This window comes from Gymnogyps californianus, chromosome 1 (assembly GCF_018139145.2).
Source record: "Gymnogyps californianus isolate 813 chromosome 1, ASM1813914v2, whole genome shotgun sequence".
NCBI lineage: Eukaryota > Metazoa > Chordata > Aves > Accipitriformes > Cathartidae > Gymnogyps > Gymnogyps californianus.
This window is the reverse complement of record NC_059471.1, coordinates 105,487,678-105,510,010: the sequence shown is the minus strand read 5'-3', so window position 1 is coordinate 105,510,010 and position 22,333 is coordinate 105,487,678. Positions and strand designations below refer to the sequence as shown.

Below are 22,333 nucleotides of genomic sequence, written 5' to 3'. Positions count from 1 at the left end.
CTACCCTACTGGCCCAGACCAGAGGTTCCCCTACTCCCATATCTTGCTATCCTACAAGGAAAGCCTCCTCCAAAGGAGCAAGTAAATGATACTTCTCCTCACACAGCCTCCCAGCTTCCCCCTGTCCATAGCTCGGGGACTTTCCGAGCCAGAGGAAGTTTCTCTTCAGCTCCCCTGAAGAGCCTACCCCTTGAACACAAGCACCACATAATCTGTATACATACAGAAAACAGGAGTTCCCAGTGGGTCAGGATTTCGTCACTCACGGAGAACCATGCATCACATCCATGATCAGTCTTATGACACCAGGAGTGCCAGACTCACTGTACTCCTATGATAACTGATCTGCAGGCAAAGACTAGTCATCGATTTCTAGACATTCAAGAGTAAAATGAAATCCTGCTGCTTCAAGTGGTCTGCCAGTAGTCCAAAAAATCTCGGGAAATGTTCAAACTTAAGTACAAGGCAATATATCCAAGTGATTGAACAGCACATGGAAAATACTTTTTGCACACACACACAGCTATATACATATCTATACACACCAGACTTACAGTAACCCTCCTAGCTGTGTGCACTTCAATAAAAAAGCCTAACTTATTTTTCAATTTAACCCCAAATTCTGTCCTTACAACTTTAGAGAAACTCCACAAAAACCTCCCTTTTCTAAGATTATTTAACAAGTCACCAGTAAGGTTATGACTTATTCTCCCAAAGACAACACAATTGCATCAAATGTACTTTTATTTTACTAGGGAACCGCCAGAGAGAAATATAGCTAGGGTATCAGGGTTGAATTTTCCATTAATCTCATTTTCTCTTTGGCTAGGCAGCCAAAGTTTGGATTCACAGTGTATTCAGATTTCTGGCTCCATATCCTGCAAAGCAGTTAGCAGCCTGGATTCATTCATTAGGCCGTTCAGCTATCATCAATCACTCCTCAGGTTTCACCCTCTGCCCCACAATAAAACCAGACAAATCCTCCTGCTGAATTCAAGGTCAGTTTTTTCATGCACTTGGGCACACATCTGACCAGCAGTTCAGAGGCACATGCCCGAACTGTCAGTAACTACAGAGCACACAACCAAAAAATGCTGAGGCAAGGACAGTACCATCAACAAGACTGGCAAAGGAACTGTTTAAAGACATTATTCTTTAAACTGTTCACCCCCATTAGTTTTGAGATGAGTCCCCATTTGGTAGCACCTTCAGCTGATGTGACCTCCATGCTTGCTGCCTGCTCCTTTCAGAATGATTAGCTTTTGTAGGGACACAATACAGGATGCACCTCAGCCTTTTAACAGTGCCTTCAAAACTTACTTTTACTGGAGTCATGTATCAAATAGTGTTCTTTGACACAGCCTTTCAGGTCTGATGCTCTCCCACTGACACAGTAAATGTATTATTAATTTAAATGTCCTAGCAGCTGACTACAAGCAACCCAAGCATAAAACGCAGGTTTTTCTGGTCCCAAAGTCAGTGTTGACATTTTTGCCCCTTACTGTTCTGCAGCTGAAGTTCACTTTTTTTTTGCAGTGGAGATGTCATCTGTGTTCCACAAACATGAAAGGTCGAGTTCCCTTGTGCTAGGAATGAAGTTGCACATTTTGGCAGCTCTAGAGACCATTCTGCTGTTATGTGTGGTCCCCATCTTCACCTTCCACAACCTTAGATACCTGCAGAACCAAGCTGTCGGCCTGATCCACACAAAACCTGAAATCAAATCATTTTTCTGGGACGCTTTTCAGACAGGATTACATTTGCACGAGGCTCAACTTTACAGCAACAGCTGATTGGCTAAAGCCAAACATGAAATCGTATCTTAGATGAACTACCCAAAACCGCACCACAAGAGAGCAAACACGACCTGCAGCCAGTCTATGCACTCACCTCATCTCACTCTCAGTTCTGAGCCGCAGACTCCATTTTCGTAAAGGAAGCTGCATCCCCGCCTGTAACTTGCTAATCTGTCTGCTAATGAGTCCACCCCCTTCACTACCCTCACAACAGTCAGAGGTTACAATACACACCTCACGCTCAGACCAGACAATATCCTCTACCAATTTAATACAGACTAGCTTCATTTTCCACAAATTACTATGTTGCAAAATACAAATTAACTCTTCATACAACTACTCTGAAGTCTCCCCATGTCGCTTTTCCTTAAGTAAAAGATTTTTCTTTTACTCGGCACACAGTAAAAACAAGAGAGTTTTGTACCAAGGAGTGGAGAAAAAAGTTTGATGATGATAAAGAACTAAGACGATGATCACTTTTCCATGCTCACTGAATACGCAGGTTTCTCTGCAGAAAGAAATTCACTTAAAACATGTAATTTTACCAGCTTAGCTGTATTGATGTAATTCCCTGTGAGGTCAAATTCAGGATCTAATGGCTCCATCTTACACTACTGACCCAAAAGTCTTTTAGTAACATAATGTTTTTTCCATCTAGGAAGTGGTATATAAAACATTTGACTTTTCCCACAGTGTTCGTGCAGATTCTCTTCTTCTGGAGGTCACAGACCAGTTACTTTGGTGTTGAATACAAACATCACAGATATGGAGTCATTAAAATTCCATTCAATCCACCTTCTGAACTTAGTGTTTACACCCACCAATAGCCATCACATCCAATACAGACAACTTTGAATTGCTAGTGTGCTATCTTCACAGCATCCAACAATCCTCACAAGATCCTTCACCAAACTTTTCAACAGTTCAACAAACCAAGAAAATCATGATCATCCTCATCCTCAAGCTCCAGCCTGACATGATGAAGTATACTACTGTGCATCACTTGGAGGGACGCTTCATCATCCTTCTGCAGGATCTGTGAACAGCTGCAATTTCGACAACCAAATCATTTCCATGCTATTTGCTTAACTATATGTATGTATGTATGTATCTATGGGTATGTACGGGGGGGGTGTGTGTGCTTGTGCCTACATTTATGTACACACACAGTCTAAACTTTTAACTTTCAAACTAGCTGACTACTGTAGTAGCTCTTGCACGGGGAACACACACTTACTGCTCCACAGCTGGACTGTACCTGGGCACACTTTCTTTTTCCCCAGGACTACTACAGTGATTTTGACACAGCTGACAGAGCTTATAGTATTGCACTTACCCTGGGCGGGACAGTCTGCAGGGCTGTGATATAGTTCTCCAGAGCAATGCGGCGACGGTCATTCAGCATGGCTTCCACCCGTGCCATATGAGTCTCCACCAGCTGTTGTCTTTCATTTGCTGCTTCTTGTTCCAGTGATTCCACTTTCTCCTGGAAATGCTGAAAAAAATATCCATCACAACAGGAACAGTGAAGACAGCAGCAGAGACCAGCAGATGTGAACACCTCCGTCTGCAAATCACCAAAATCTTTCCCCATGTCAGTCTAGCTTGGCTCTCAGGAATTCTGCACTGAACACATCTTTTACTGATTTCAGTGGGAACTGCTGATACCTTGTATTCCTGGCCATATTTTATTAATCTAATAAAATATTCCTGACATGTTCAGCACAACCACCAGTGAATCCTTCATTTGCCCCCTGAGACAGTGGTTTAGCGCTAGAGAATTGTGCCTAGAGGAGGGTGGAGTCTGGCAAGCATACGCTCCCTGCCATCATGAGTCATCAACATGACTTCACAAGCAAATCTACACAGGGAAAAAAAAAATTTCCAACCTGAACAGAGTCACTGTAGTTTCTTATAAACTGGCCACCAGGAAGAAAAATTGAGCCCAAACTTATTCCAATAAAGGAAAAGATTGACTGGTTAAAATGCACAGAGAGCAAAGCTGTGGGATCTAATGTGTGAAGCAATCTGGTTCTGAATGTTACCTTTTTATAGTTTTGCACTGAAATCATTCTAGCAGTACTGAATAATACCTGACATAGCCACAGTGGGATTCAAGGAGTGTCTGGCTTGTCAGAATTTTTGAATTATAGTATAATTTTGGATAAAATAATTTTTGGCTGAGGGTTTCTTCCAGATAAAACTGATGGCGATTCCTTCCTTAAATCACATTTTCCATCTCTGCCTTGAGCTTAGGTTCTGCAGCTTATATTAGTTCATCACAGCCTAAATTTTTAAAGGGGCCTGTGGGAACCGAGTTTTCAGTTCTCACTGAAGGCAAATCTAAATTCAAATGAAATTCTACCCCTCCATGCAGTCATGAGCGATGTCCTGCACTGCTGTTCCAGGGACTGACTGCAAAGTACAGAGATACCAGCAGCCACTAACAGCTGGAAACAAAAATAGCAACAGCAAGAGCAGAGGATAACATTAAATCCCCACAGAAGTAGGTTTTAAAATTATACCACATCCAGCACCCCTTGTATTTTAAGTGCAGCCCCAGGTGGTAAGGTTGTGGTTGTGTTTTCCTTTACCTGGATAACAGCTTTCTTGTCGGCCTTTGGCAAGTTCTTTGCTTGGCGTTCTGCCTCTTCCCACTCTCTCATGACCTAACGAACAAAACAAGGAGTGTGACTTTCATATTTTCCTCATTTGTCTCAGGGCTTAGCAACAGCCAAGCGCTGCAGCTCCGACACTCATCTTTTTATATTCCTCTCCTTTTATCTCTATTAAAAAAGTGGTTACAACATTTAATGAAGGTAGGATCCTGTTATTAAATTAAACAAAGACAGTACTTCTGTGTCTGAGCATCGTGCCAAGCTCTCACAGCTCTGCTGTGAAGCAACATAGCTGTTAACCAGCGCTCAAGCGAGTGAAGTGGAGGTCTCTATGAGTGAACACACCAACCCCTTTTCATCTCAGACAGAAAGGAAACTGCTTCCATCTATTGTACGTCCTTGGTCAAAATGAGTGAATTTCAACTCGTCCCAAGTGACACTTTTTTTGGTACCACAAAAATTTTTAGATTTATTTGGACTACATTGCTGGCCTTTGAGTAGGACAGATCAAGAATTACATGCAATTTGGGTGAGTCGGTCCAGAAACAGCTGTCCAACACTTCAAGAACTGAATATATTTATATCTCAAGTACAATGCTGACAGAAAAATGATGTAGGAGAACTTTCAGTACTATTCCTTTCAGCAACGTGAGAGGCCCTCTTCCTGTAACACAGGGCAGTATTTCAATAGTCAGGGAATGAGTTACTCTTAACATGCTGTCCATGACAGCTGAAACATTCTCATGGTCTTACTTAGGGACTTTACTCATTTCACACCTAGACAGCAATCTCCTCAGATAACACATTTTATGCAGGAACAATTGCTCTCACTGAATGCAGTGCACACAAATAAGTGACTTGTTTATGTGCAGGATTAGCACAATGTCAGACGAAGACAGAAGAAACCTAGAAGCAATTACTCAAAATGTGCATTTCCTTTCCTTCCTTTCTCACCAAAAAACACATTTTCATACCATTTAATAGAAATAGTCACACATACCCTTTCTAAAAGGGATTTCAGAAAAGCTCCGTGTGCATGACTGAAATTTTACCAAGACCAATACCAAAGGCAGGACAAATTAGACCTGCTGTGTCTCATGTTTGCAAGTTGAGCCTCCACCACTCAGCTCCTGTCTCAGGCTCCCCAGTTTTCCCACATGCTGGACATTGCTAATCAGGCTCCTTGATGGACAGAGTGGAGAGCACTAGTGATCCCTCCGGGTACCTGGTTGAGCCTGTGCCTTTTGAAAAAAAAAAAACAAACACCAAACCTGGGCTCAAAGGAGGCTTTTACAAGTCCCAGTCCTTGAAATGTAATCCCCTCTCAGTCCTATGTAGGGTTGTAGACCCCAACAATTAACCAGCATGCAGACACCTGCACTCAAAACTGACTCAACATATGGGATTTTGTTGTCAAGTTTTCATCTTCCTTTTTCACCCAAAGCCTGGGAATGTATTTCAAGACAGCAATAACTCAGTCATCGTAAAAACAGGTCAACTCACTATCAGTAAAATTATTTATCTCTAAGAGATTCTGGTCTCAATAACAGCCCAAGAGAGTGGAGACATGTATTTTGGGAAGCTAATGTGATGCTGAAAACTTTAAAGTGGGAAATTGTTTTGTCTGCTTCTGGGCTTCAGCAGGAGCATGGTTAGACAGCAGTTGTAAGCACAAAGACCTGAAGACAAGTACTTAGAAATCACAGTCTTAACTTCACTCTGCTCTTTTACTGGGAACTGTAAGCTGAAGCTTAAGTCCCAAGAACTGTACTACAACCTACATAAACTGGCAGCCTAAAAGTACCTCTTCAGTTTACATTATCTTCTTATCAGACAAATATGCATTGCTGTGCAAATTGCAGCCAAGCTCTAGGGAGGTAAGAAACCAAAATTTACAAGGAGACATGAAAATTAATTTGCAAGGGGTTGTAGTAAGTAGCTGATGACAGAGAACATGGTACACAGCACACTGAAGTTACAGGTCGCCCCATCACCAGTTACTTTCCCAGTACTTTGGCATCAGGAGATTTTACTGCTTCTCTGACAGAGCAGAACTAGAGGATGTAAACTGACACCACAACTTAGAGCACTGTGATGTGTTCTGGAAAAAACTTATTAATGATTAGAGTCCTGCTAAGTGCACATTAGGTATTCATCTCTTAATTGTACACCTAGGCCATATAATTGTGGTGGCCAAGAAAGCTTAATTCATGTATACAGGCAGCACCTTCCTAGAGACCTGAAATGTCACTGGTGCAGGATGTGAACATTAAAGAACACCCAAAATTATGGCATTAATTCAAGTCATAAACTACAATGATATGCTCAAGCTTGAGCATTGGCCTAGGTTAGCAACTTTATGATTTTCTTCTCCCTCCTCTCCTTTTATGCCTTCAAATCACATCTCTGGCATCTGCTTAATACTCTTTTTCACCCTGAATAGCAGCTGATGGGTTTTCAGAACAACAGTTCCCTTGCCATCTTTATCCCCCAAAGTAACCCTCTGCTAATCCATATGACGAAAACAAGTATTGTGGGTAATGTGATAAGGAGACCTTTGGCTACACCAGGTCTCTCTGCCTGTTTCATTTCTCTAAACCTTTTAAGGCATTGAAGGCGGGATGATAAACTGACAGCCTACATGGCTAGTTGGGAGGAATGTAAATTACAGGCTTCAGAGTTCAGCTTTGGTGCAACGAGAGTGAATGGCTTGTGAAAAAAAAACAGAATGAGATGGCTGTTTGCAGAAACAATATTCAATGTAACGATTGCAGATGCTGTGTTTTGAGTGCCGATTTTTGCAATTGAGAAGACTTCAATGGTTGAAAGCATCTCTGTGTGTATGCTAACTAATTGAAGATACAGCTGCCCTATAGCTATCTATGGGAAGTCATGCTACCACCCAGAGAAAACTTCTGCTCTCACCAAAGGTCATCACTTTAGAGAATTATGAGTGACTAAAAAAATATGCCGTAGCACTCTGTTGGAAACCAAAGAGCAAGAGGGGAAAAAATAATTGCCCAGATATGCATGTGCAGAAAAAGGCTAAACTTGGCCTCTATGCACTTACAAGTCTATTCTCCTTCATTGACAGCACAGACCTATCAAAGTCACACATATTTATGGCTCTTCAAGACTTGGCAGCTTTGTGCAGGGAAAATGACAACTTCTGGTTGAGATTTAAGAAGCAAGCCATTTGAAAGTCAAATTTCTTCAGAACTGCGGACTGAGTGCCTGGCAGACTCCTTTTGAAATTGGGCTGTAGGGGACAGCAAGAGTGAAACAGGAAGTATGGAAAGTGTCATTCATTATTAAGAGAGATGCTAGATGCTAAGTACAAAAATCTCATTCTATTGAAAACAGCAGAATTTACTCTCATTTTTTACACTAGGGCACAGAAGCGTAGCTGCAAGAGAAGAATTTATGACAGACATTTGGGTTACAGCAATCAGACCAGCAGGGATGCTTGCCTGAAGGTTTGCTGAGTTAGAAGGTCAAAGTCATGCCAATAAGATGCCTACCTTTGTCAAGGGCTTTTGTTCCACACTTAAGTCTTGACCCTTTTTCTGGTAATAACATCATTAAACCTCTCCAAAGAGCCCTAACTGTAACTGAGGGGTGTACTCCTACTAAGCTGACAGTCAGTTTTAAAGAAGGAAAAAGCCCTCCCACACACAGTAATAGAGATGGTGGGATCTAGAGAATATAGAGACCAGTATTATTTAACATCTTTGTCGAGGACATGGACAGTGGGATTGAGTGCACCCTCAGCAAGTTTGTGGATGACACCAAGCTGAGTGGTGTGGCTGATACTCTAGAGGGAAGGGATGCCATCCAGAGGGACCTTGACAGGCTTGAGGAGTTGGCCCGTGTGAACCTCACGAAGTTCAACGTGGCCAAGTGTAAGTTCCTGCACCTGGGTCAGGGCAAACCCAAACATTGATACAGGCTGGGCAATGAGTGGATTGAGATCAGCCCTGAGGAGAAGGACTTGGGGGTACTGGCAGATGAAAAACTGAGTATGAGCCGGGAATGTGCGCTCACAGCCCAGAAAGCCAACCGTATGCTGGGCTGCATCAAAAGAAGCGTGGCCAGTAGGTTGAGGGAGGGGATTCTCCCCCTCTACTCCGCTCTCATGAGACCCCACCTGGAGTACTGTGTCCAGCTCTGGGGCCCTCAGCACAGGAAAGACATGGACCTGCTCGAGTGGGTCCAGAGGAGGGCCACAAAGATCATCAGGGGAATGGAACACCTCCGCTATGAGGACAGACTGAGAGAGTTGGGGCTGTTTAGCCTAGAGAAGAGAAGGCTCCAGGGAGACCTTATAGCAGCCCTCCAGTACTTAAAGGGGGCCTACAGTAAAGATGGGGAGGGACTCTTTATCATGGAGTGTAGCGATAGGACGAGGGGTAACGGTTTTGAACTGAAAGAGGGTAGATTTAGATTGGATATTAGGAAGAAATTCTATACTGTGAGGGTGGTGAGACACTGGAACAGGCTGCCCAGAGAAGCTGTGGATGCCCCATCCCTGAAAGTGTTCAAGGCTAGGCTGGATGAGGATTTGAGCAGCCTGGTCTAGTGGAAGGTGTCCCTGCCCATGGCAGGGGGGTTGGAACTAGATGATCTTTAAGGTCTCTTCCAACCCAAAACATTTATGGTGCCACTGGCACTAAAAATCAGCTGAAGACCTCTCCAGGATGTTGGAACTAGTGGCATGCAATGATTAAAAAAAAAAAAAAAAAAAAAAAAAAATCTTAAACATAGCACCAGCCCTGTTCAGGCTGTTTGAGGACTGCAGTATTTTCAGATGCTTGCTTCGGAAATGAACTTCCAAGAAGCAAGACTATTCTAGGAGACAAGGTATCATTAAGTTCCTATCATAAGTACTGTACATGCTATGATTCTTAAAATACTGTAAACAGCCAGAGGAAGAGTAAATTTAAGACACAAGGGTGTCACAAGATGCTTGAGGAGAGAAATGTATAAATATACTGCTCCCTTGAGTAAGGTTCAATATCTGGTTCCACCAGACTATTTAGCAGCAGCTATTTAAGTGAGGGAGCTGTACCAGAGTTAACAAACCAGAAAGAGAAAGAGGAAAAGGAGAATTGTACCAAAACAGGAAACAAGGACCACGGCATCCTGCAATCAGTTAGCATAATCTCTCCCTGTTACACATCAGAGAATAGCAAACATTTAAAGGTTACACATGCATCGCCAAATAGCTATTCTGTTTGCATGGGAATGTAGCTTTGCTGTTATTTGGAGTTGCATTAATAATTCTCAGGAAAAGCTTAAAATTGTATGCTAATGTAATTCTCTTTACAGTACTGCCTAGGAAAGTTTATAAGCCTTGTTGCTCCAGGTGCCGTGCAAAGATGTAAAGGCAGAAAAACTTTCATGGTCTGTAGTCTAAAGGGACAGACACTTAAGAGCAGAAGGGATTAAAACAGTCTGAACCAGAGGTGCATCACGTCATCGTACTAAAGAGCACAGACTCCCCTAGTAAGAAAGTCTTTTAGGAGCTGTGAACTACGAACCAACACAACCACCAACAGAACCTGGGTCTCTGCCTGTGTGAATACCTCTATGCAAAAGAAAAAGAAACATGAGTTGTCAGAATTTCATGGTAAACAAGGGAAATTTCAGAAAGAGGATATACAGAACATCTGCATTTGTCCTGATGACATGTTTTGATTAAAATATTTAATTTCAATTTAATTTTTTAATGATAAAGTTCCCTACTCCTTAGATGATTACATTTTATATGTGAACTAGAATGCATCTGAATTTTTTTTATTAGTTAATTGGCTGTTGCAAAGTAAAGTGTGCATCAAATCAAATACTGTTTTAAAACTAGCTGCTTTATTAAATAAAAGAAATATCTGTATTTTGTGAACAAACGAATTTATTTCAAACTATGACATTTATCAATATTAAAGAATGACTTGATCAATCTCCTAAAACCACTGATCATTTGCTCTCTTTTTAATAGAAGAAAAATGGGCATTTCTGCTGCTTTATAAGCCCCCATTTCTCAGCTTTGAAAGAACTCGAGTTCGAGGGAAAAAAAAGAATAAATATGTTCAGTGCAGCTGGAGGACTTAACTAGTGACTCTCACTTGCTAACCTTTTTTTTTTTTAGAGAAAAACATTGACAGCAAAAGCTTACTGAGTTAATTTATTCAGCATTGTTTTTAACTTAACAAGTAACAGCTTCAAATTAATTTTTAGTTAAACATGTATTAAGAACATACCTGATTTTAAAGAAAATGTAAAAACTAATTTTTAAATAAATTGCCAGAGAAGACCAGTGGTATGGGACACAGACATATCACAGTTCACGTGAGGAAACACAGAGTGGTAAACCAGCTGGCTTTTCTACTTCTCCATAAGATCTTAAATTTTTTAAACATTTGAAAAGTTAAGTGGGAGAGTTAGCTAGCTCAATGCTGTACAAAACATTACTCATGGAAGGGAAAACTAATTTTTAAAAACTTAAGTTAACTCTCTTCTTCAAAGCTCTGCAGGGGTTCCGTGTACTTCAAGACATACATACTTTAAGCTGCGATTTCATAAGCAGCTTAAGCAAATTAAAGATCAAAGATCGTTCTTTCTTGATGTACCTATCGTGCTGCTGTTTCCCAGGTCTGATTTAGCTTGCTGAACTGGCCACAGTTGGTTATTTTACTTTTTTTTGGAAGAGTGACATTGCAGTGAGATGAAGGAGCTGACCTGCCTCACCCCACAGCTGTACGCTCATTAGCGCTGAGAGAAAGGATGGCTGGGAACGTGCTAATGAGGGCAGAGCACGCGCAGCACCAGCGTGATGTTCAGTCAAATCCTTGAACCACAGCCTTCATTTATGAGGTTGCCCCAAATGCGCATGGTAAAATGTGCAGCGCATTTACCCAGAAGTTTTCTGATGCTATGGTTCAGTACTTTTCCCAGTTAATTTTGTTGGCCTCAAGCACTGACGTTGTACGGTCTCTCTGTACGACATTTTTTGGGTGCCTAGGCATTCGATTAGTTCTTTTCCACGAACCATCAGCTTTGTAGAAAACAGAAAATACACAGTTCACCCAAATACTGCCCTTAATTACCCAGCTTAACCTTTACATATTTGGATTTTGGAGACAAACCTGAAACTGCAGTGAGAACCTGAGGACTGTTCCAGGGAAATCTACCTTTTGCACTGACTGTCCTTTGCTTTCAGGACAGCCGCCCATACAGTGTTTTTTAAAAAAAGGCTATTTCAAGGGGAGGTAATAACAGGGTGACGACTGCATTACCCGCCGACTCTCTGCGTGCCTGGCCAGGGCAGGATCTCTCACCTCTGCTGGGCAGGCTGCATGCACAACATTTTTTATCCTCCCAATTCCCAGCCTGTCCTTCCCAAACTGAGTACTGCAGCCACACAGAAGTTTGTTACGAAGAGGACTGGGATGAGCTACTCCCTCGGCGGGAGCACAGCCTGCAGGTGCCTCGCGAGCCATTGCTCATCTCCCGCCCGACTCACCCCATGGCTTCAGGCCAGCTCTGAGTGGGGTGCTGCACGCACCCACGCTCAGCAGCACTCGCACTGCAGCCGCCTCAGCCACTGGTCGTTTTAATGAAGTTGCTTAATCTTCCAGAGGAAAAGAAACTATAACACTTTAAAAACATTAAATTGGGACTATTTTCTCTATTTAAGAAGGACCTAGCTTGTTTGTGCTACAATGCTTCCCAAGCGGAGGCAGATGAGGAGCACATCTCTTCCTATCTATTAAGTGTCATATTCATAGCATGTGGTTTGCACCGATTGGGTGACTGCTTCACGTAGGATGCCCTGCTCTATTTATTAGAAAAGTGCCAGGCATAGCTACAGTGCCAGTAGACGAGGACTTATTCTAAGAGCTTAATTTCAGGCCTACTCAAACATTTTCGCACACAGCTAAAGGTTAATGTGTCAGTAATACACAGAAACACTGAAAATGCAACAGGAGAACAAAGTTACAATGAAAAATTATAGTAAGATAGCTACACAGACATATGCAGTGCATCTGAACTATACTACATTCATTTTTGTGGTTGTTCCATCCTAAAAAAATATGCACCACAGGCTTTCCTTTAAACCTCTTATATTTTTTCTTTGTTGTTATTAGAGCAGAACTGTGACAATTTTTCATTGGCATTGCTATTATAAACCCTATTTCTGAGAGAGTGGATAGCTCATCTCTTAGTGTTCAATAGGATTAAAAACAGTGTACAGTTTCAGGCTACACAAATCTTTTTGGTTAAAGGAACAAAAGGGTTGATTCAGTTGGATTTTGGTTCAGTTCAAAAGCACTAATTTTTCCTCTTTTCTTCGGCTTTAGATGCATTTCATGTTACCTTGAGGCTCAAGACCATTAGATGAACATATGCAAGCTTATGTTACCCCAGGGCATGGCCATGTATGCCTACACACAGAGAACAAAGCTAATCACAAGCATCTCCCTCAGCTGCTACAAAGGAAGGATGACTAATACAGTGGTCAAGTTCTTTACTTAGAAGAAGAAATAATAATAATAATAATCTCGCAAACCAAACGTTCTTCCACAAAGATGAGAGAAATTTTTAACAAACTTCTTTTTCCTTTTTACCAGCACGAGTAACTGTAGCGACTTATAATGGCAGCTGCGACCCAACCACAGATATATATCCCAGTCAGTTGAATTCTTAGAGTCAGAAAGGCAGTAAATGGTGTATTTACAAAATTGCAAATAGGCAGGGCAGCTGGCTGAAGCCTTGGGAAATAAGAAAATGAAGGACTCCAAGCATCTTAGGACTTGACAGACAAAAAACTCCCTCCCATATTTAGAAATAAAGAAATCTCCCCTTACCTGAGACATCCTTTCACGATGCTTAGCTTCAAGTCTCTCCTTGGCTTTCTGGAAATGGGCATGTTCATTCTCATCCCCAGGTGTCTCCAAGTATTTGTCAACAGCATCAGGAGTGCTAGCAGCTGTAGTAGGGACTGAAGTAAAATTTTGAGGGGGGAAGAGGGAAGGGAGAGGGAAGAAAAGCAGAATTTCTACTTTAGTACAGGTAAAATTTAGTCCGACCTGGTAAGAAACATCTGTTCTAATTTCCATCAGAATAAAGCCATTCATTTAACCTCAGAGGAGGATATAAAAATGTGGTTTAGGCGGACATATGAGACACACAGCAAATATATGTAAATATACAAGGATTTCCCCCCCACCCCATTTTCTAATCCAGGAGAAACTCTTCAGTGTGAACAAAGCAATGTTATTCAAACAGGTTAGAAACTGCTGCCAAAGGAAAAATTCCAAGGAAAAAAAAGCCTGGCAATGACTAAAGTACATAAACCAGCAGAAAGCCCTTTGCAAAGTTACGTGCTTTGCATATTAGTTTATTTTTAAAAGTAAACAGTAACACACAAGTGCCCATGCAAATACATTTTAAAGCACCTATGGACCCCACAGTACCCTAATGAAATACCTCAAATCCTTCCCTTAGTGACAGTTTGGCCTCACAGATATTTATTTGGAACAACTTTGATTAAGAAAACCCCTCATGGATGCAGGAAATCATCAGCAAGCATGCACTAATTGCCAGCCATTCCTGTTGGATAACTAGGCGATACCTATCACACTGGTAGCAGAAAGATTTGCATTTGGGGTAATTCAAGCAGAGTGAGCAACAGTTCCTTCACTATACAGTAACATCAAACAACCTCTACATTAACTAGAGTAACATTTCTGTGCTAGGGACATAACAGCAAGTTAAAAAGCTCTCCAGTGATGATCAACTACTTCATTTCAACTATATTGCCCCTAAATATTTTATTATATAATTAGATCCGTTCCTCTGGTCACATTTAGTTCAACAATTGCAAAGTTAGTTTAAAAATTCTGACAAACAAACAAAGACTGTACACAGTTGCACAGGATTTTTTTTTAAATGAGATTGACTACATGTCCTATAGTTAACTTCACTTACAGAAGTAATACGTTTTAGTAGATAGACTAATGCAGGCAGGGAAAAACCCAGGACCCTCCCACACCCCAAACATTTCTCAATGTCTTCACCAGAAGCAAACTTTAATCTGAAGATCACGCTGAGTAATAACAACCAATATTTATTTATGACTACTTTCCCCAAAACAAGTTGAAATATAAACACATCTATGTTAAATCATTAAAAAAAAAAAAAAAAAATCAGAAGTATATGTTAGTCCCAATGAAATACATCCTCAAATTTCAAGAAAAACTTAAACCGAAATCGAAACTTTCCTCCAGTTTTACCTTAGATGTATAACCCCAAAAGCAAAACAAACAAAAAACCCAAAAATGAACATAAAGCCTTTGGCTTTGGCTGCATTTGAGATATCTCTACATGTTCTCTACAACACGCATGAATGGTTTTGGATGCTGTTGGTATAAATTGCACAATGATTTTTTTTAAATTACTAACTGGACCAAAGGAAAGGCCTTGCTTGTCTCAAAACAAAAATATCTACAAGCAACCAAAAAAAAAAAATCCAACTGAGAAGTCATAGGCAGTGCAAATTATCACTCCTCCCACCATTTTTAGATTTGTTTCATAAATATTTAATTACAAATTTGCATTCTGTAAACTCGTAAACTTTGTTACTGAAGTATTGTAACAGACAGGAACAAATAAGCTTCCTGACAAGCCAAAAAAAATTACAAAAATAGAATGCAACTCTTAATATTTTCTTTGGTTACTCCTACAACTGCAGACAATTTAGTCCCTAATACTGTTATAAAAGCATAAAAATTTTCTTTCTTTTTCAACTCCTAATGATAACAACCCATCTTCAATGATAATGTGGTTTGTGCTGGGGTGCAGTGCTGCCTGCCGGAAATGCTACAGCCAGTGTAAGCAAATTCCAAAAACGAATCATCCAATGCTTGGACTGAGTGAAAACATTTCTGTAATGCTCAGAAGTATTTCTAAGTATCTTTGCCTTTCAATTTCTCAAGCACCAAATTAATTTCATTTTTATCTTTCCTGAAGCTGCAGTTAAGTATAGTACATTTTAATTCCATTTAGAAAATGAAAAGAAAATTTTATTTCAAAGCAGGAAGAAATTTAAGAGTGTCAGACTGAGCAAAGGCCATCCCTTCCATGCTCCTGTTTCCTGACAGGGGTTCACCAAACACCCTCAGGCAAAAGCAGTGAATACTCTTTTGCAATATTTAACTAACCTTGCTGGATTTTCCTTCCATGACTCGAATTCCACCACCCCCACCCCCACCCTTGCATGAGATTTAACATTCACAATACGGTGTGACAACGAGTTCCACAGTTTAATCAGGCTCTGTGTGAAGAGGATTCCCCTCTGCCTACACCCTCCATTGCTGCCTCTGCAGGACAGAGCAGGGTTTAGCAGGGAAGATCGAACAGGGGAGAGCTCTAGTGCATTCACCGTCCTTCTCTTCTTCTATGGATTTTTTTTTTTTTTTTAAACTGAAGTCTGTACAAATGTGAGTGGAAAGAAGTGATGATCTAAATAACTGTCCAATAAATTATGCAAATTTAACCTTTAATTTATTGAATAGGAAAAAAGGTCACCAGCATTAGCACAGAGATTAGTTAAGCCACCTGTACATTCAAGGTTTGATTCTCAAAAGCTCCCATCTCACACGCGCAGCCTTTACAGCCCAGATTTTCAGATGATACGCTTACTTCCCATGGGGATGCTTGCTGGTGTGTTTCTGAACAGGTGAGAGCAGCGGGTGCTGAGAACTGGAAAACCTGATTTCGGTGCCTGGTGCCGAGGATGTCAGAGCACCCAGCCCCCTCCAAAAGCTGTGCAAAACCAAATCAAACAGCAACTAGGCATTAAATGCCACAGACCTGGATGCCTGAGACAGCCAGGCTGTGCCCAAGAGCATGGGAAAGGATGCGGGCAGTACATTGATATCTGACCGCAACCTGCCCTCTCAAGCTAATGCTGAAGAGGCTAATGCTAATGAAGAGCAATACTGTGTAGGAGGACAAGGCTACTACTCCTGACCTTGTGCAAAAGGCAAAAGGCTTGTGTAACACCACACGTCGCTCTCCACTACGCGCTCCCAAAAAGAAAGAGGGCTCGGAAACGGGCACGTGGACTTATGGGAGCTTGGGGGACCTGTCTCATGGTAAGAAGCTCAATCAGTTACACTCATCCACCAGGGAGTGGACTACTGATTTGATTTAGAAAATCTCTACTGCTAAAAGATTTCTGACAACAGCTTTATCGGAAAGAAGCAACTGAGGTCTGATGGTTGGAAACCAAAGCTAGGCAGAAATAAGGCTGGAAATCCAGACCAGAAATGTCAGTATTAAGTGCAATTAAGTATTTGAACAACTTACGCAAAAATACACTGATTTGCGCAAAAGCATCCTTGAAAACATCCTGCTTCAGCATCTCCTTCCGAAACCCGGCCAGTGAACAGGTGTGAAAGCAAGAGGTAAAACGGGTGTTTTCTCCCTCCTCTACTTGCTGCTGGCACCGGGCCATGCCCAGCACACATCAGCGCAGGCCGAGCTTGTGCAAAGCCAGCTGTGAGGGCCCAGCCTCCCTACCACTCCTGGAACATTTATTCGGCCGCTGATGCCCGCAGAGACCAACCAACCTACCAACACTGACCACATCTCACTCTGCAAACAGAGACACTGTTTAAACTCTTAAAAAACAGGGATAATTTTCATTAAAAAGAAGTTCAGTGCGTATGTTTAGGAAAATACTAAAAGGTGAGATGAAATGGTCATATATGGTTTTGATAACTGCAGTTCAGAAGCGGTCTTTTTATGAGTGGTTAGCTATTCACGTAATTTGAGATCAGAAATGTTTTTCTGACAAAAAATAACTAGTCTGCTTAAAAACCAATAACCCTACAAGATTTCGCTCCCTGTATTTACAAAGTCTGCAAATATTTATGACTTCTCCATCCTGTATTAAAAAAAATCATAATTATCAATAGTATGTTAAAAAAAACTTGTGATTCCAACATAATTATAACTGACAGCCTACCCTCCTGCCCAAGAAAAAAAGATCGAGTTACAAAAATACTGAGTCTCCCTTCTTCTGCATAAAGCGGAAACATTTTAAAATTTCTTCACGGCTGTTGGCACAAAGCCTATCCTTTGCACTCCAATACGTTTGGGAACCTCGCTTCTAGAGATGTGTTGCATGTTTTCTCATAGTAAATTGGGAACATTTGGTGAGACATCAGTTACATTTAAGGATTCCTTAAAAATCTGCAGCCTGATCTCATCTTTTGACCACATCTGCTCTTAGAAGGAGGTTTCATTTTCTATGCATTGCTTGTTTTATAAGTTAACTCATTCTACTACTGCACGAAGACTGATCAAAAGGTGTGTGTTGACAGGTGTAGAAGAAATGCAGTATCAGATGACATTTTCTTCACACTTGCACTCATTTTACCTGTCAATTCCCAAACAGATTTTTTTAAAATTTTTATTAAGACTTTAAAATCCTAACGTTCCTGGAGACACAGGTTCAATAATACAGTCAAATTATGCTCTACACATTTTGCTATTTAACAACAATTCTTACATATCAGAAGACCGGGGGGGAAAAAAGCAAGAAAAATGCAACAATATGCCCCTAGATCCTGTTTTACTATTTCACATAAAAATAAATAATCCATATCAGCCTCTCCAGTGAAGGAAAGAACAGTTGCTCACCAATCTCTAATGAAGTGAAAGGATTAGTAGGTGCCCCTTTTCTGAATGACATCGGCTGTTGCATATAAGATGGGAAACCATGTGAAATGAGAGCATTACCCAACTACAATGTAGTATTCAGTGGATGCATTCATTGCCTCTGAATTCCACATACGCAACTGCCTCATTAATGAAGGATTAAGATCAAAGCTTTCAGTTGTTGACTAAGATCACAACTAATTATAGCACTTCTGACAATCACAAGTGCGTATGGAATATCTTCAGCAAGAAGGGTTTCTATTATTGCTACTGCTACCTTGTGAAATGAGCTGTTTTTATGAGATGGTATCCCCATTCTTCTGTGAATAAGCTACTCTGCTTACAGCAGGGTGGCAAAACCAATGAACAGAATCTAAACAACAGGGAAGGAAAATAAGGATTACCTTTTTATTACAAAACAGACAAATTACCCACTGAATGATACAAGACAAATGAAGGCTGGGAAAGGTTTTTCTAAGATTGTAGCAAATTGCCACTATTTTAAATGTAGGGAAAAAGATTTACCAGGATGAGTTTTTACGTAAGAAGTTGTTAAGTTTAATGAAATTTAATTACTTGGAGAAAAGTGTGTGCTGAACTGGTATGCTTTCTAGTAGAGCTCAATACTGGGGCACAGAACAGTAAGTGTGTTTACATACTATATAAAAATTATGATCTACTGCGTTATAGACACAACTGTTCTCATTCTTAGCACTGTAAGCTGGAGGACCAGCAGGCAAAGTGCCATTCCTTTTCACTTTTTAATTACTTTCTCTTCATACACGCTTTCACCAAGGCCACTTTCTGAACCCTGTCTAAAACTAAAGAATAAAGGGGAGGGCAGAGTTCCTCCCACAGTCAACAGCACAAGGGAGACCTTGTGAGAATGAAAACCAGACATGTCCCCAGTTTTATTATTTTACCATTAAGCGGCAAGTTGCTGCTGCTGCTCGTTTCTTTTTAGGGTTTTGGGCGGCAGACAGACAGCACTGCTGTGCTCCAAGGGCTGGCATCACCCCTGGACTGGCAGGAATTCTGGGAGCCAGATCTTTCGTCTTGTGGCTCATCAGCACATCTCCCTGCCTGGAAGCTAACTGCAGAGCAGTGAACTGTGCTGAACACAATCAGAGCCTGGTACTCCTGTCCTTCAGGCCACTCAACTCCAGCTGCCGACTTTTTAATTTTCAGCGAAGACGCTCAATAATGCAAACTGCCATTAAGTTATTCATTGATGTTAAGGCTCATCCATTTCAGCTACATATTTATCACTCAGCCTGATAACATAACCATTCAGCTCGGTTTTATTTATCTTGCACATTTGCTTTATCCTCGTGTTTTGACAATTAGCTTTGAGACACCCCAAAAGTCTTTGAAAGTAAAGTGTTCTTCATAAAAAGTGAGGAATTCTGACTACAATGGTGAGGACTCAGAAAGCACAAAACATGGACTAACAGACTAGATAAAAAGAAATATATTCTTCTGTCAGAAAAAATATATGCACATTAGTACTGAATTAAGGAAAGCCCCCTGTAACAGCAGTGGTTGTATGCTCAGGGATCACATCTGAAGCAGTAAAAAGAATCACCAGTTCTGAGACTTGACTTCTCCACCTTCAATTTCAAGCTGCCTCTTAGCTTCCAAAATTTTGTTCAATTACATGAACGTTCCTAAAGTGGATTAGAAAGCACATTGTTTAAAAACGTCTGTTAGTTTAATTGAAAGAGATGCAAGGCACAGGTGACATGAAGAGAGTTAACACATGAAAGAGAACCCAGTGTTCCACAGGGATGCTCTCTCCTTTCTTAATAGTTGGGTTCTCTCATTGTTTTTATTACCCATCAAGGCTAAACTACTTTGTCGTAAAAGATTGCGTATAGTTTCTGTAATATTTCATAACTTGCATTAGTATTCAAAGAATAATTACAGGTCAGTGTAGCAACCTTGGCCTGAAAATATAATTAAGTGTATCGAGATGGAGAAATCACATGTTTAAAAGTTACATTCCCTTCTGAACTTTACTTTGCAAAGACTGATCCTATCTTCCTTTGACATGTTATAATTTAAACAAGATGGCGTGGCATCAAAACAATAGGGAGCTTGAAAGATAGTTTAGTGAAATCCCTCACAGAGACTTCTTGGAGAGGGGGGAAAAAAAAAAAACAACAAAACATACCATACTCATATTATTCCTCATCTATTGTCTTAACTAAGTTGATACTTGCCAGCTAAACGAGGTTTGAGTTAAATTTTCTCATATAAGAATCCTTCTGTGTAAGAACTTCAGGATACATTTCCTATCCATGCACAGCTAGGCACGCTTGGCACTTGGCAATCATGCTTTCATTGCGTCTCCATGAATGCAACCTCCTTTTCACCAGCCCTGACAAATGCAATTTTGCCTTGCTCATATCCATTTGACACTCATCTCGGCCATTAATTGCTCAGATCACCCTCTTCTGAGTTCTTTGATTCATTTTGGGCTTGGGAGGAGGTCCTCAAAGCAAACTTGCCTCAAGCATCTTTGCAATACTCTGCTTCAAGGTCATTCTCTCTTGATTTCTCACCATAGTTTATATATTTATGAGGGAAAAAAACCCATTAAATTCTTCACCTGTTACATCAAATGAGAACAAATACAAGACAGAAGTATTCTCCTGAACATGCCTTCTGCCAAGGTTGTAAACGAGTCATCAAGGTCCACAGAGTAAAAAAAAAAAAACAAAACCAAACAAAAAAACCCCCCAAAAACCCCCAACTGTGGTTAGACCCAACAAAACAAGTTACAGCAAAAACAGTGTCTACAATAATACATTACATTAATAAAATTCCTAGTGCTTGAAATCATCAGTAGTCTAACTCTTGTATATGAAAATATTTGCATCATTTCCCTTTTGAATCCTAAACTTTACCCAATTGCTTTTTAAAAAGGCCCAGTCCAACACTGGCTCCATGTGTGGTTCAAGGGTGAAATTAAGTGCAAATTTATATAGATGAAGAAACTGTGGAAACAGAAATTAAGTCACTTGCACCTACTAAAGGTGGTAGTCAAAATTAACTATTTAAATAGATGATATTAGAACTCATCCCGTCCCATCTCCTAAGCACTGAACGATAAGTGTCAAGCACTCACAATGAATGAAGAACTGCAAAAATATGTTTTTCTTAAGATTTCATCTACACTATTTGAAATTGGCCTCAACTTCACCAAGACGCACGATTCAGCTGAGTTTTCATGCCAGAGAAAATAAAACCCAGCAGATACAGGCAATTCATGCTGGAGATGGTGAGAGAGGGACACATTTAAGTAAAGTCTTGAGAGGTAATGTCCCCTTTACTGCTAATTTGGGAAGCAGTAAGACAATTGAATATAAAGAGCCTTTATGATGAAGCAACAGGTTGTCCCAGTGTGACTGGCTTAGTGAATTTGTAATAACTTGGGGGTTTTTATTCATTCAAATAAAAGACTTCGTACTTATTATGTGAAATGCTTCCTTGCAATATCACTACTTATAAAGGCAGATTTTTAGGATTTGAAATGTTATCACTAGACTTCTGTATTTTAAATTATATCTCCTGTAGTGCCATGACAAATTAGTATTGTAGCTAGCTGCTGCGATGAATATTTTCCAGCACTAAGTGCATTGTCAAAAAAAAATGCATTCCTGGCATGAAGCAACTTGCAAGCTCTGCTGCTTTTATAGACAGAGGCCTGCCAACTCCCCCATAAAGCTCACAAGCAGTGAAAGGGCAGTATCACCCGGTCCAGATGAACGTGCTCTAGACGTGGCCTGCTTTCTGTCTTTGAGTCTCCTACCTCAACCTCAAGCAGTCTCTGTAGTTGTACAGGTAAAATGAGCAATCACCCAGTAAATAAGACAAAGGATTAAAATATGCTACCTAACTAAAATTTGGGTATACTTTACCATTCTGCTTACAGGAATGCACTGCAGTTCTTTAATGCCTTAGACATGCTCTGGAAGTTGGCATGCAAGTTTAGCTGCCAAAACATTTTTCTTCCTGCTAACTAGGGAGATGTTAAGATCCCAAACAAGTAACAAATGGATAAAGGAAATTACTGACAACACGAGTATATATATAAGCTGCTGCTGTTAAAAGGTACAGATTGTTATTCACAGTACCTCTGAAGAGAAATAAAACTGGACACTGCAAAACGCTAGAGGTCATGAATTTTCT

At 40.6% G+C, this 22,333-nt stretch overlaps 1 protein-coding gene across 4 annotated transcripts in view; it reads right to left on the bottom strand.

The window, feature by feature from the left end:
• APP (amyloid beta precursor protein) overlaps positions 1–22,333 on the bottom strand; it is a 230,495-nt gene that overhangs the window by 60,737 nt on the left and 147,425 nt on the right. For all 4 annotated transcript variants that reach the window (XM_050915531.1, XM_050915532.1, XM_050915533.1 and 1 more), the window contains 3 exons: positions 13,279–13,412; positions 4,391–4,465; positions 3,133–3,291 (listed from right to left, as the gene is read on the bottom strand). In XM_050915531.1, coding sequence (XP_050771488.1) covers positions 3,133–3,291; positions 4,391–4,465; positions 13,279–13,412 — 368 coding nt within the window. The remainder of the gene's footprint in view (positions 1–3,132; positions 3,292–4,390; positions 4,466–13,278; positions 13,413–22,333) is intronic.